Source organism: Enoplosus armatus, chromosome 22 (assembly GCF_043641665.1).
Source record: "Enoplosus armatus isolate fEnoArm2 chromosome 22, fEnoArm2.hap1, whole genome shotgun sequence".
Classification (NCBI taxonomy): Eukaryota; Metazoa; Chordata; class Actinopteri; order Centrarchiformes; family Enoplosidae; genus Enoplosus; species Enoplosus armatus.
In genome coordinates this window covers 12,297,158-12,312,114 of record NC_092201.1, presented here as the reverse complement: position 1 = coordinate 12,312,114, position 14,957 = coordinate 12,297,158, and the positions used below count along the sequence as shown (strand labels likewise).

The following is a 14,957-nucleotide window of genomic DNA, read 5'->3' as shown; positions in this document are numbered from 1 at the left end:
TCTCTCATCCTCTCCTCTCCTCTCCTCTCTCTCCTCCCCTCTCCTCTCCCCTTTCCCGTCTCCTTTCTCTCCTCCCCTCTCCCTCCTCCCCTCTCCTCTCTCATCCTCTCCTCTCCTCTCCACTCTCTCCTCCCCTCTCCTCTCTCATCCTCTCCTCTCTCATCCTCTCTCTCTTCCCCTCTCCTCTCTCATCCTCTCCTCTCCTCTCCTCTCTCTCCTCTCCTCTCTCTCCTCTCCTCTCCTCTCCTCTCTCTCCTCTCCTCTCTCTCCTCTCCTCTCCTCTCTCTCCTCTCTCTCCCATTGCGATAACTCCTCATGACAAATGACTCTCCCTTCCACCACCCCACCACCGTACACCTCTTCCTCTCTGTGTTTGGTGAAGTTGCTAATATTAGGCATAGCAAGTTCATTAGTGTAATTTAACATTGTCTAAAGTTGTTCCACTCTCTCCCCCTCCGCTTGGCAGCTAGCTAAGATCTGTCACCATGATGCATTCGCCATTAATGAGCTTGCCTTGTTTATACTTTTACAGCAGCATGTGATAATTAAACTGCAGAGAGGAGTGTGAAATAATCACTTTGTGTTTACTTCGCACCCTGCTCATGTGGTGGAGTGTGTGCGTAATTGTTAAACATGCAAGTGTGAGCAATAGAAGACAGGTGTCATTCGAGTGTTTGCTGTGTGTGTTTGAGAGTAATAATGTATGTTTTCTTGGCTAGAAATATCTTGCAGAAGATTTCACCAATTCAAGCTTTATTAAAGCGTGTGTGTGTGTGTGTGTGTGTGTGTGTGTGTGTGTGTGTGCGTGTGCGTGCTTGTCAGTCAGCCCTGATTAAGAACACAGAGCGTGAGAGAAGAGGATGCTATAGTTCCTCCCCAACTGGCTTTTCTCATAGAATCTCTGACAGCTCTTTAATTATAGCTCTATTATGAAATGTGTGTGTGTGTGAGAGAGAGAGAGAGAGTGTCATGGGTTTGATGACTATGAAATAGGGAGTCGCTGAATACTGAGTGGTATTTTTAATCTTTTGTTATGTAAAGAAGCATAAAATAAACATTTATCAAGAACAGAGAACAAAACAAAGGCGGCCACTCTCTGTGCCACAGCCCCATATGCAGCACATTTTCAGTGAGCGCTCATGCCAACCCACTATACCATCACACTGACACCGACAGTGACAGTGACGTTTGAACTCCACATTGAGACCATATTGAGCATCGTATGCTGCTCTCTCTGTGTGGTTTGTTGGAAGTGAGAGCAAAAATCTGAACCGATTATAGGCGGGGAAACACAAAACACATTTTATGGGTGTAAGGGGACAGATGTGGACGTCTAATAGCCAGCTGATGTTTATGTTTAGAAAGTCAAGCCTAACAAAACCATCTTGACTGATGATAATATTCAGCTGTGTCCTCAGCTGTTATTGATGCCAGGATGATATTCTATATATTTTTTATATAGTCAACAAACAATGATGAATACTTACAAGTATTGACTGTGAGGCCAAAGCCTGATGTAGCTTATTCCTCTCCATTGTTTCCCTAGAACTATTAAAAACACAAATCAATGAGCTGCACAGGGTGACATGTTCCCTCTTTACAATGAACATGGGCATTGTTTAGACTCCACATACGCTGCTCTGGTGCCTGAACTACCTGCAGTCACACCAAATGTGTATTAATCTGCCGAGAAAAATAGTTCCAAACAATTGTCACCTGTTTTTAAAGATTTAAATCTTCAGTAGAAACAAATGGGCTTGGGGCTAAAAGCTGAGAGAGATGGACAAACACGTTGTTGGTTCTCGTCTTTTCAATGGATTTCTTGAAAATACGCTTTTCAGTTAGAAGGACAGGAACTTGATTTGTTTCGACTCCTCCTCCTGCCAAAGTCTCTTGTGTCACAGTGATGACGGGTTGCTAATTCTCTGTCCAATAATCAATGTTTGAGTTAATGTGACTTGTTTATAAGCCCTACTGTGCCTGAAATTTGGCAGTGGCAGCCTAAATACACTAAACACAAATTTACAATAAAGGCTCATTTGGACATGATTAATATTTCAAGAAGGGTAATCAAATATTTGCCATCTCCTTGGTAACTACATGCATTTTAGCCTTTGCCAAATCACCATTTTGTAACTCTGAGCTCCAACAGGAAATACAGCCTGCCTCATAGAAAAACTGAAGAGATGTGTCTGTTTTGACGGTGTTTTGATTATGGGAGGACCAATGAGCGTGCCTACAACAGTAGGTATTTGTGACAGTAGTTTATAGTGAGACAAACATAAATGCTTTGTGTAGGATAAAATCAGCGTTGAGCTTGTGCAGTATTAAATCACTCTACTTCCCTTTGACAAAAAGTCACAATTCTGTTAAAACCCTGCAGAGGTTTGAAGAGGTTTTGCACAGACTGACCTTGTACGACAAAAATGAACAAAAAATACAGTTTTAATCTCCTCCTACTGGAAGCCATAATGTCAAAGAAATAATAAACACACACTGTATACATTACATAAACATGCCTTCTGTCCTCACCTCTGGATGCTATTGACCTACAGTATATGCATTCTGTTCCTCATTGGACTGCAGGCAATTTTTGGAGCTTTCATTTCATTTAATAATGAATACACCCCCTCTTCTCATCTCAGTTTGTAGCTTTTCTCAGACAATTCTGATAGCTCCGTAATTACGTCTCTATTATGAGGCGTGATGGTTGTGTGTGCGTGTGACACTGACTGCGGGAGTTATTAACAGAGAGCCATGAAGGAATCTGTCTATCTACACACTTGTTCCTGTTACCATTACTATAGCCACATCTTCATCTCTATTTCCTTTGCTGGTCACACACATATAGATGCAAGCAGTGGCACCTTAATCTATGTGTAATATTGTGTGTTTTTTTTAATTGTGATTATTATTATGTTGACAGAGTCTGTGCACCGCCACATGCAGCAGTACGAGGTGGAGTACCTGCAGTTTGCCTTCCGCTGGATGAACAACCTCCTGATGAGGGAGCTGCCACTACGCTGCACGATCAGACTGTGGGACACCTACCAGGTACAAACACACACACACACACACACACACACACACACACACACACACACACACTCGCAGCAAAGCTACTGTTATTGTGCTTTTTGTTATCCATCCATTTCTATCTATCTGGCTCTGCATGAGATCTCAGAAATGGGGATATTCTCTGATAATGACATCGATGATTGCCTCAGAAGTGTTGCTTTTGTAATTCCTACCATTATATCCCAGCCAACCCAGCAGCATGATGCAACATAATACACTTTTTTTTAGTGTATTTAATCATGGCAGCTTTCCCTATGATAGTCTTAATTATACAGAGCTTATGATACAGCCAAACTATGCAGTTCGGCCCCATCACACAGCCATGCTACTGACAAATTTACACTTAAGTTGTTAGTTTAACAGGATGAGTTGATTTGTTCACTGTCAGCACAGCTCATATGGAGTGAGATAGTGCCGTGTTGGCGTATAGTAGTAACACAAGGAACAGACAAAAAAAAAGACGGGAGGAAGGAAAGGTTTAAAAAATGTGAATTATAAAACATTTCTGGAGGAGATCTGCGGGTGAGGGATTGTAGAGGATTATTTAATTCAGTAATGAAACAAAGATGTCAGTAGCCCCTTTCATGCATGAAACAAAAGTTTTTACTATTTTACTTATGGTTTAATTTGAATTTCATGGCTGCTCTGTTCTTTTGTGTGTGTGAGTGTAAAAGTAAAGCCTGTTACTGTGTTGACCTAGATGAGTAAGTGTGTGTGTGTGTGTGTGTGTGTGTGTGTGTGTGTGTGAGAGAGAGAGAGCAGGATCTTAGTCCCATTCAAACACATCTGGACCTGTTCATTCTGCTGCCCTCTCACATTTACACACAGCTTAATAGGCGACGCCTACAGTTACGCCAGATTGTTAACCTCCGTTGGCGTTGTCAATAACGCCTAATGTCTGCTATTGATTCAGTGGCGTGTGTGTATGTGCTGGAGCATGTTTGTGGATAGTCCAGGGCTTGAGCTGAGTACATATAATGGATTTTCCAGTTGATGTAGAGGTGGAGAGTGTTACACATGTGATCGCAGTGTTTGATTTGATGAGGAGAGCAGAGAGAAGGAGCATGATAAACGGAGAGTTCCTTGGTGGCACTTCCAACTGTGGTAGTTGACTGCACAAACATATGTATGTAACTTTTCAGCTGTCTTCTTAGCAGTGTCTGCAGTTGCGTGGCCCTGTTCTTCCTGCTGTTTCTCAGCATCTTAGCATCACTCAGAGTTCTGTCTCATTTGTTTTTTCTCTGCATGTTCTTCTAATTTCTCATTCAGATGGGACTGTATGCAATGCAGATGTTCCTTGTCATATTTACCCTTTGGTTTGTGTCGTTTATGTTTGCTTGGCTGAAAGGTCTGACATTTGCAAGTGTAACACTTAAGTCTGACATCCCCACCTCTCTGAAGTCACTGTGTGGAAGGTATAATGTAAAGTAAATGACGTACTTTAGTCAAATAACAGTACCTATATGTGACTTTTGGTTGCAGTTAAGAGCGCAAGGAGAACAAGAGGAGTTAGTTGATGGGCAAGGGGAAGCAAATTTCGATGGGTAAGAGCGATCAAGGATGAGAGGGGATAAAAACTGATAGGGGTGACAGTGGCAAGTAAAACTAGACAAGAGAAGAGACCGAATGAAGAGACAGAAAAATGGTTGAAAAAACAGAAATAAGGGCTCGTTGTAGTTTACAGCTGAAGTGCTTAGTCCACAGCCATCAACAAACCGTAGCTCGGATGAATGAATACCAAATGAATCTTGTCTCAATCTTTATGAACTCTGACTGAACTTTTGGCAGCATGAGATAAATTGCAACTGACAGGTAAAAGCCACGTAACAGCAAAGATGGTATTTTTCTTTTCTTGCCTTTCTTGAATTAAAACACCACGGCCATTTTTTGGTGTCAGATTTAGTTTGTCTGCCGAACCCTTGAACGCTGATAAAACTCCTGCAGGCTTGTAAAAATATATTTTATTAATTTTATATAATGTTTTACTTTACTGCAAGCTGATGGTGGAGCATATTTTGCAGCATGGTGTGAATATCATTCCCCATCGATATTATATAATTGAAAAATACAATTTTTCTCATCATCTTGTGAAACTATGAATCCTTGTGAAGATTTCACCAATCTTGCAATTTATTACATAAGCACTTTCATTTTTTCACTTTACCATTGCTTCCAAAGATTCATATTACCATAATCCTACTTACAGTAATTGATCCCTGCCAGCAAAAATTCTTTTCACTTTCTCTGTTCTCGATGACGTAAACTGCTGGGTCCTGAACTGTCCAATACCTCCGCTTTAAGTGCAGTCTCTCTACACACATTACTTCTGTGCATCTGTGATGAGGGAGCCAAAGAAACCTAACCTAACACTTGACCCGAAAAGCAGCACTATATTTTCATGAACCCACTTCCTGGTCTGCCATCCCTTATAATTACTGAGAGGCATTGAATTTTATTTTAGTGAAGGATTGATACTTAATCATTACAACAAACTCTAGTGCTTTCCCATTTAGGTAGTTTTTTTCTTGTGCACTTCGACTGAACTACAGCCAGCTGGCGGGAGAGACAGACATATTTAGAGATGTCTTGCTTAGCTGAGTACATGTCTCTCCTGCCTGGACCTGCATGAAGAGAATTACGTTGGAACCAGAGCAGGTGACCTTTTACGATTCTCTGGATTATCCATATATAGTAAATTAACTCATAATTTAACACAATTTGAACACAAACTTGCGGTTATAAAAATGTACTAGCAGACCCAGTACTGCTGTGTACCTGACCCAGCTCTACTGTGTAATGGTCTCTATTATACTTGATGTCTGCATGGTGTCCATAGTAACATGCAGATATTTTTCATTATGCATCACTTAAGAGCTCAGTGACAAATCCAATGCATCGTCCTACTGAAAGAAGGAAAGAATAAAGGGGGAAAAAATGAACAGAGCAAACTGAATGTTGATATTAGACAGTTCTGCAAAACCACAGACTATTTAGCGACTGCATTTTGAATGTTAGGAGGAGACTACAGACCCGGAATATCCTTGAGGGATTGCCCTCGGGATCACCCAGGAAAGGCTGGAATATGTAGCTAGGGAGAAGGATGTAAAGGCTACCTTGCTTAGACTACCCCTCCAATTTGAGTATAATTCCCAGGGAAGTGGTTTTATTAATCACAACTTAACTCACTAATTATAACATACAGTGTATTAACTTAGTGCAGCATGATGGCTAGCAGTGTTGGCTTACGTGCAAGAAGGTTTTGGAGTTTGAACGTGACAGGAATCGAGAAGCTTGCATGTTCTTCTGTGGGTTTCCTACCACAATGACCCTGAAACAAAATAAGTGGGTTTGGATGGGTGGATATGGAGTACATTGACATAACTATAACCAATAATTACAACGGAAGAATACTGTGTTCATTATTGCCTTCATTCTTTGCTATTTTTAAACAAAATACCTGTAAGCAAACAACACAGACCACACTAACTCTAACGTACTCCGTCCACTTGAAGTCTAAAAAAGAAACAAGGAATGAATCATTAAACTGTGTTGTTGCTTTGTCGTGACTCGACAGCAACCCAAGCACACATTGTACTTGTAATCCATCCTCTAAATATTTGATGTTTTACAATGTCGCTTGGATTGCATCCTCCACACAACAACATACAAACACGCAGATACACCTTTTTTTGGGGGGCTGTGTCACAGTCCCTCACCTCCAGTCCTACTCTGGTTTGGAGGGATATTAAGCCACTTCCACTCATGAAACTTTCAGTAGAGTTGACAGTGACGCACAACGCTGTTCTTGTCTGTTCTATTCTGCCCTTTTCTGCTCTTTTCTATTGTCCTTTTTTAAACGTTTTATTTAACAGCCCTCCTGTGTCCTCTCTACTTGTCATCTTTCACTCTTCTTGTCCTTACCTCTTGCTCTTCTCAGCCATACTTGCCTTTAACTGACTATGAAAGATTAGAGATTTGAAGTACTAAAATTTGTTTGATATGCTCCACAAAAGAACCCATAGCATGTGATTTCTACAAAACCACATCCTTGTGAGTACAGGGCTTTCCCAAACTTTAGCTTGAGGGACAATGCATGCTTTCTCAGTGCTCAAGGATTCATCAGTTGTCCTTGGTTTCAGCCAATGGGGCACATACACAGATGGGCTGGACATATGGTCATGTGGCTTCAGGCCAACATTGGGCCCATTGGCTGATATTTGTATGGATGTATATGATTGGTTGTGTTTTTTTTTTTTCCTTTTTAAAACTTGCTTTATAGCTACCCTATTTAAATATTCCCTATAATGTGTTTTTATGACCCTAATGAAGGCCACAAGCCGAAACGCGTTGGTCTAACAATATCTATATATATTTATATGTATATATATTATATATACTACAAGTGTTGCTGGTGTTTTGACCTCTTTAGACTTTTTCCCTTCTCCATGCCCCTTGAAAGTAGGTGACGTTGTGCCAAAAACCCCTACTCTTCTTAAACAAACAGGATTTCCAGACTAGATTAATGCAGTTTTTTGACAAATGTCCTTAAAGCATGTCCACGAGGGATAAAAAGCCTAGAGTGCTTGGGTCTGTCACAAATGCTGATAATAAACAGAAAGACCTTGCCCTTTGCCACTGAGCCTGTATGTGTGTGTGTGTGTGTGTGTGTGTGTGTGTGTGTGTTTTCCAGGGGAGATTTTAACCTGAGTGTTGTAATGTCTCCGCTGTGGTCTTCTCTCTGCGGTGTGGCCATCTGTTCAGTAGCCTGATCCAACACAAGACAGCGCTTCCTCTGTCTTCCTCTCTGTCTCTGTCATCTTCTCTTTCTGTCTTTCTATCAGCAGTCTCTTCTCTAGGTTTGTCTTTTGTTCTCAGTCTAGTTCTCCCTTTTTTGGCTTTTTCCCCTTTTGTCACCGTTGATCTCAAGAAGAGGAAGAGAGAGAGAGAAACCGAGGAATGATTTAGAGCGAAACTCACATACATATACACCTCTCCTCCCCGGCAGGCAGGCAGGCAGGCAGGCAGGCAGACAGACAGACGGACAGACAGACAGGGACCAAATTATCCCTGTTGCGTGGAGCATGAAATTAGCAAGTAGCTCAGTGTGGCAGCATTAGCATGGCTGTTAAAGGGATACCGTGACATTTTCAGGTCGTGAAATATGGTCCTTTTCCATATGGACGGCTGAATTTACCAAGCAGGGAGCTGTTTAGCGTTGTCAGTGGCCATGTTTAAAGCCATTGTGTAAGATGTGATCAAACATGCCAATTCTTGATGGAAAATTTTGGTAATTTACTGCAATAAGGGTCAGAAGATTGAACAAAGATTGAGATTAAAGCACAGACGAAACAAATCAAATACGTATGTTGTACTCGGCGGCCCTTCTGTGTTGCTTTTATGTTCTTAGTTATACAGCTCTTACCTCTGTCAGTGCTGGGAAGTAACTATGTCCATTAACTCAGGTACTCTACAATTCTGAGGGCAACTAATCAATTTGTTGATTGACAGAAAATTAATAGGTAGCTGTTTTGATAATTCATCCATTGTTTAACCCATTTTTCAAGCCAGGTGTCAAAATGACCTTGTTCCAGCGCCAGAAAATAGAAAAAAAAATCACAATTTTGTGATATTTTATAGACCAAAAGACCAGCTAACTTTTTCGATAAATGAAAATGAAACAGTTTGAGGCCGAAAGAGGTAGAAGTGTCAAATATTTCATGAAAAAGAAAAGATGAGAAGAAAAGTCCAAATGAAGAACAGATTTTTGTAGCAGAACTTTGTTCTTTTCTTCTTTCCTCTGCCATTAATCATCTCACGACACCCCAGATTTATCTTGTGACCCTTTGGAGGGGCCTGACCCCTAGGTTAGGAACCACTGGACTAAACTACCAAACTGTATATAAAGTTGTTAAAAGTAGCTCCACCTCGACAGTCAACTGTGAAATGCTGCTTGCACATGGATCAATCAGTATTGACAAACTAATAGTGTAATATGTAATAATAAATCAGTCACAGGTGGCATTTCCTGCAGAGTTTCATCTTGTCTGAAGGTGCAGTTTTCTTACATAATGACTATTAGCAATTGGCTAACTCCAGCACTTTATCTTTCATATTTTAGTGTGAGATAATGTGAGAGATTTTCTTTTAACCTGAAGGTTACCTGCTAACGAGGTGATAAACCTGGGAGGTGATAATCCTGGGAGGTGATAATCTTACTCTGCCTAAATAAAACCCTCAAATAAAACACGTATTTGAGTATCATATGCACAGTAAATAACTTGTAAAACCCCCACGATGAAGGAAATAGCTGTTTTTCTCCCACTGAGCTTGAATTTCTTTGACAGCATTTCATCAAAAGTAGAATTGTTTCTCCAAAAGAAAAATCAAGAGAAATAACTTTTCTAAATGCGCTGCTTCAGACCTTCTTTTAGCTCAGTCACAAATTAGTGCCAAAGTCAATTATCAGACTATCCAAGGATTACACGCACTCTTGAATTTGAATAAAACACTTACCTGCCAACTGAATGAGAGGGAGATTATTATTGTTATTGTCTGTCCTGACACAATCTCAGCATGAAGGTAGCAGAGTTAATTTCCTGGCTTGCATTATAATGTTTTGTAATTTTTCTCATCACTTTATCTTTTCCTTTGCATACCAATAGCCTTCACTTTCACATAAACACTGTATATTCTCACTCTCACGTACTGTATTTATACACTCACCCACATATTATAGACACTTGTTAATTGCTTTTACTCCGATGCTTTTGTTTCAAAGGGACAGAAACTATGCTGAAGTTAGAGCCATTCATCTGGAAAAGCCTCCTTCCTTCCCTTTTTTAAATGAATTGCATCATGACCTGACTCTTGTCATTCCTGTCATCAGTCTTTTTTTTTCTCTCTGTGAGATCTTACATTGTAATTTACAATTCAAAATGTCGCTTCCTTGCCATTTTAGTGTTTAAATGTATCCTGCAATCACACACTACACCGTGCACACTATCCCTTAGGGAGGTATTGCATGCAGGAGTACCTGTACAGCTTGTAGCAGTTAATGTCTACTCTCGCCAATCACTACCACAGTCGTGTCCATACACAAATAACATGAAGAGACCTTTAAAACTACCCTTCGAGCCAGCGGCTCTCATATCATATTTTATCGGTGTAATTGTTACATCAGTTCAAATCTGCTCGTTTATCATCTTGCGTCACTCCACAGCTCCGTCACCTCTTCACCTTGTCTGTTGTCTGTTCGTCAGGGTATCGAGTTAGTCCCACGTCAGGCCGGTTTGTTTAGGAGGGATGAGACTAGTCAAGACAGTTTAAAGACAATGTGACATTGCAATACTGCCTCTCACTCTCTCACTCTGCATTCCACATTCCCTTTTCCTCCTCTGTTCACCTTTTAGCCTCTTACCCTCGCCGTCTCTCATGCACTCCCTGTTACTTCTTACCCCTCTCCCTGTTGACTCCTCTCCACGTACCCCCATCGCCCTTTCTCCCCCAATGCTCCCTCCCTCCCACCTTCCCCCCACTTTCTCCCTACTTTGATCAGCAGTGCTTGTCAGTCAGAATCTCGCCTGTCTCAGCCAATATGGCTGCCCTGACACAAGGCTGGTGGAGGACCAAGCATAACAATGGAGGAGGAGAAGAGGTAGAGACAAGTTTGATGGTGTCACCTTGACTCCCGTGACAAACTTTATTTTGCAAATCATAATGATGGGAAAGCTTTGAGCTGAAGCAGCAGCAGCGGTTGGATAGGGCAGGAGGAAGGGGTGGTAGAAGACGGGGAGAAAAGTTCTACTTGTGTTGATTATTTTCCCAAGTGTGGAAAGTGCCTGAAATCTGCTTTCGCATACATACACTTATTCACTTTCTTTCCAAGAGCTAGATAACAAGATTGATATCACTCTCATGTCTGTGCATTAAATATGGTGCTGGGAGTCAATTAGCTTAGCTTAACATAAACACTGCAAGTAGGGGGAAACAGCTAGCCTGGCTCATTCCACAGATAAAAAATACACCATCCAGCTCCTCTAAAGCTCACTAATTAACATGTTGTGTCTTGTTTGTCTCATTTGTACACAAACAGTCTTTTTGTTATGCTAAGCTAACTGTCGCCAGGCTCCAGTGTCATATATGACGCACAGACATGAGAGTGGTATTGATTTTCTCTCTTGGCAATTATTGGCAAGAAGCAAGTGTGTTTGCCAAAATGTCAAACTGTTGATTGAAACAATTAAAATGATTTTTCTTCTTTTCTTTGTAAAATGACTTTTTCATGTTTTTTACAGTCCAAAACCCAAAGATCTTTTATTTACAATGATTAAAAAACTGAGACACACATTTGTGAAGTCTGAACCAGCAAACGTTTGGTGATTTTGCTTGATGAATGAGTCAAACGATTAATCGATTATCATAATGTTCTCATTTTCTGTCAGTCAATTAGCCAGCTGATTGGATCAACGCTAATAAGCTTTAAATGCCATTTTTTGTCGTCAGTCAAGTACAAACAAATTTATTAAAGATGTTATCCTTAAAGCATATTCATAATAAATAATTCTTAAATACACATATTTTGATGCAAACTAATCTCACTATGCAATGTTCCCTTTTATGTTTAGAGGTCCATGACTCTACAATAAAGGAGCATTACTATAGTGATGTGTACTTTGACTACAGACGCAGTGGCACCACAGAATTTGCACTTAAAACGCCTTGTCAAACAAGTGATTGAGTTGTACTAAAACAAAGAGAGCATTTTGTTCTTTCAAGCATTTTTTCCCCCTCTTTCTGCTGCCAGAAACAGATCAAAGTGAGCACCAAAGCAAGTCATATATGCTGCCATTAGTTAGGCTGCCATTCCTTCTGCAGCCAAAGGAGGCCATAGATTTCAAGTTAATGGTGGAGCGCCGTGGAAATGATTGCTGACAAATCAGAATATCAAGATTGCTCGTTAACAGAAGTTGTTTTTGATAAAGATAAATCCCCCTTTTAGCTTGTGAAATATTCCTCACAGTCATATTAATGAAAAAGAGAGAGACGAGCGGCTGACAGACATTTGTTGAATGAGACTGAAGGAGGTGACGGATTGTGAGAGCAGAGGATAGATGGAGGGGTGATTGGAAAAAGAGGAAGAGGGGGCATAAGGAGAAATAGACTCGATTTCAGAGTTTCACAGTCCTTAAGAGTTCACTGGTGCCCTCAACCATGAACTCACACACAAGCACACACTCTAACACACACACAAAAACTCATAGAAGAAAGGAAATTAAAACTGTGCGAATCTTTGGGGACTGATAAACATTGTGCTCCCGTATGCCACTCATATACTCAGTCATCTGTGTTTGTGTGTGTGTGTGTGTGTGTGTATGTATATGAGAGTGTGTGTTTGCTTGCTCCAGTTGTTTGGATTGGAGTTGCCAGGTTAGACCAACAAGCCAATCACCTGCCAGTTTACAACGCACATCACGCCACGCTTCGCTGTTCACAAACACTCTTTTTTTTTTGTGTCTTTGTTCCCTCACCACATTCTGTACTCTCTCTTTCTATTACTCACTTTCTCTATTTCTCTCTCACTCTCTCACTCACACACACACACACACTCAGTTGGGAAATTCTGAAAATTGGTTTAACTAAGTGGGAGGTAAAATAAGAGGAAACCCAAACAACAGGAGACATACACAAAGGCGTAGGGAGGATCAAGCTGTCTGGAAAGACCAAACACAAAAAAGGCAGCCATGCAGTAAAGAAGTAGAGCCTGCGTCCTGTATACTATTTTTGTTTCAATCTGTCTATCCACTGTTAATCTGTTTATTCCTTTGTTCTATCCTGGAGGGAAATTCAATTATCACAGCAGAAAGGCAGTATCTGTTCATTCCTGCAGAGTTATGGCCTCACTGTTACACACAAATGAGTATGGTGGTTAAAGAGCAACACTTGCAGTTGGTTACTCAGACAAAGTGGAAATGAGTAATACTGCATCTTCTATCTGAGTGAAAATCCTGTAAATGAGTAGTAAAATGTGATAAACATGGCTGAATTATTGTAACATGTGTGTCGCCTTAGGCTCTTTATTAACTCACCTGAGACTACAACGCATAATGTAGAATTAAAGAGCAGCTGTGTGAGAGTCCATTTCCTAAAACTGTAAATGATGCCTGGGTGGTAGAATTTGAGTATATTTTGATGTAGCATTGCTTCTTTAGCACTGCATACTATCAAACTAGACACATCAGAGCGCACACTTGCAGAATAATTCATGAATTCATGCTATTACTAAGAGTGTGAGTGTATATGTGTGTATGTTTCTTCCAAGTACATCTGCATGTTGGGTAGTGCTAGACGCTTTAATTCTCTGAATTTTAAGTTAAAATAACATATAGTATGTGGGTAAGTAAACCCCTCAGACAAGCATGCCAGAATGAATTCAGCAAATCTCATTAAGATGCTCTTCGGATATCGTATCCCACCTTTATGGGGGCACATACTCTTAATTCACTTGCATTTAAAGGCACTCGTAATTATCCTCCCTGTGATAGGGCTCTGGAGAAAAAAATGAATAGAACGTGAAACATCCCATCCTTTGTCTTTCTCCCTCTTTAATTCCCCCGCTCACTGCCGAGTCATAAAAAAAAAAAGCCAGCCACAAAATGTAACGGGGGGCTGGAATAAAAAGCCGTGCAAAGAAGAGGGGATTTGTATCTTTCTTCGTCTCCGTCGCCCTGCAAATGTAAATGTTTTATATTCTTTTTTTTTTTTTTTCATCTCTTCTCTCTCCTTTTGTGTATATGGCAGACTAAATACATCATGTGAAAATGCTTCTAAATCTTTCTTAAAATTAGCTATTTGAGGTATTCTGAGCATACACAGACGCTTTTCTCACATCCCTAAGCTTCTGTTTGAACAGTGTAGCATAGCTGTGATGGAGGTATCGTTTGTGTTATGACTGTGAAATGTTAAACCTGTCGTAAATCAACGTCTGTGCTCAACATTTTCATCTCTCTCTCTCTCTCTCTCTCTCTCTCTCTCTCTCTCTCTCTCTCTCTCTCTCTCTCTCTCTCTCTCTCTCTCTCTCTCTCTCTCTCTCTCTCTCTCACTAGGCTGAACCAGAGGGCTTCTCCCATTTCCACCTCTACGTGTGCGCGGCCTTCCTGGTGAGGTGGCGGAAAGAAATTCTAGAGGAGCGGGACTTTCAGGTAATTTGCGCACAAGACACAGGGGGCGCCAGAAAGCTTTGTGTTCCTAAAACATAAAGACAAACACGCTGCATGTTTTCATACCCAGCTGGTGACGCTGATGGTGATATACTGTGCGTTATATCGATGAAAATGAAGCTCCCGGTTGTGTGAGGGAAACAGCATCTAAACAGTCCGCCAGACTGTTGTTGTAGAGCTGCTCATGGCCTACATCCCTCTCCATTACCTCCCTGGTCATTAACTCTGAGGTTCAAAAGTCGTTGTGAGTGCATTAGTAGATGACAGTAGACAGCTGCCAGAAGGTGACTTTGGTTGCCAGCTCACTGGGGGACCTGGCTTCTTAACAGTAGCAACACAGTCTAATATCGCCACATACAAACATCATCTCTGCTCTTTGGCTACTCTTCTCTTTCTTTTCTATTCTGTCTTTTCTTTCTGTTGTTTCACATTTCCTCTACTTCCTCTGTGCTTTTTACATGTTATTTCTTAACCTCTCTTCAGCATTGTTTCACTTTGCATCTCATGAGTTCTTTCCTCTGCTGTTTCGAGTCTTTTCACACCTCCCTTCTTTTCATTACTCACTAATAGAACGCGATAGAAGAAAGAGGTATCTGTCATTAGTGCAAACAGACCTGCTGTAGTGTTAGTCGGCTGAGTCCGGTTGATCAATACTGATCTTTA

General features: G+C 40.9%; 1 protein-coding gene across 1 annotated transcript in view; it reads left to right on the top strand.

Moving 5' to 3' along the window:
• The window catches only part of tbc1d22a (TBC1 domain family, member 22a), a 104,307-nt gene that overhangs the window by 73,359 nt on the left and 15,991 nt on the right, over positions 1-14,957 (top strand). Inside the window, exons 12-13 of the mRNA XM_070929025.1 lie at positions 2,927-3,054; positions 14,181-14,276. Of these exons, the coding sequence (XP_070785126.1) occupies positions 2,927-3,054; positions 14,181-14,276 (224 nt within the window). The remainder of the gene's footprint in view (positions 1-2,926; positions 3,055-14,180; positions 14,277-14,957) is intronic.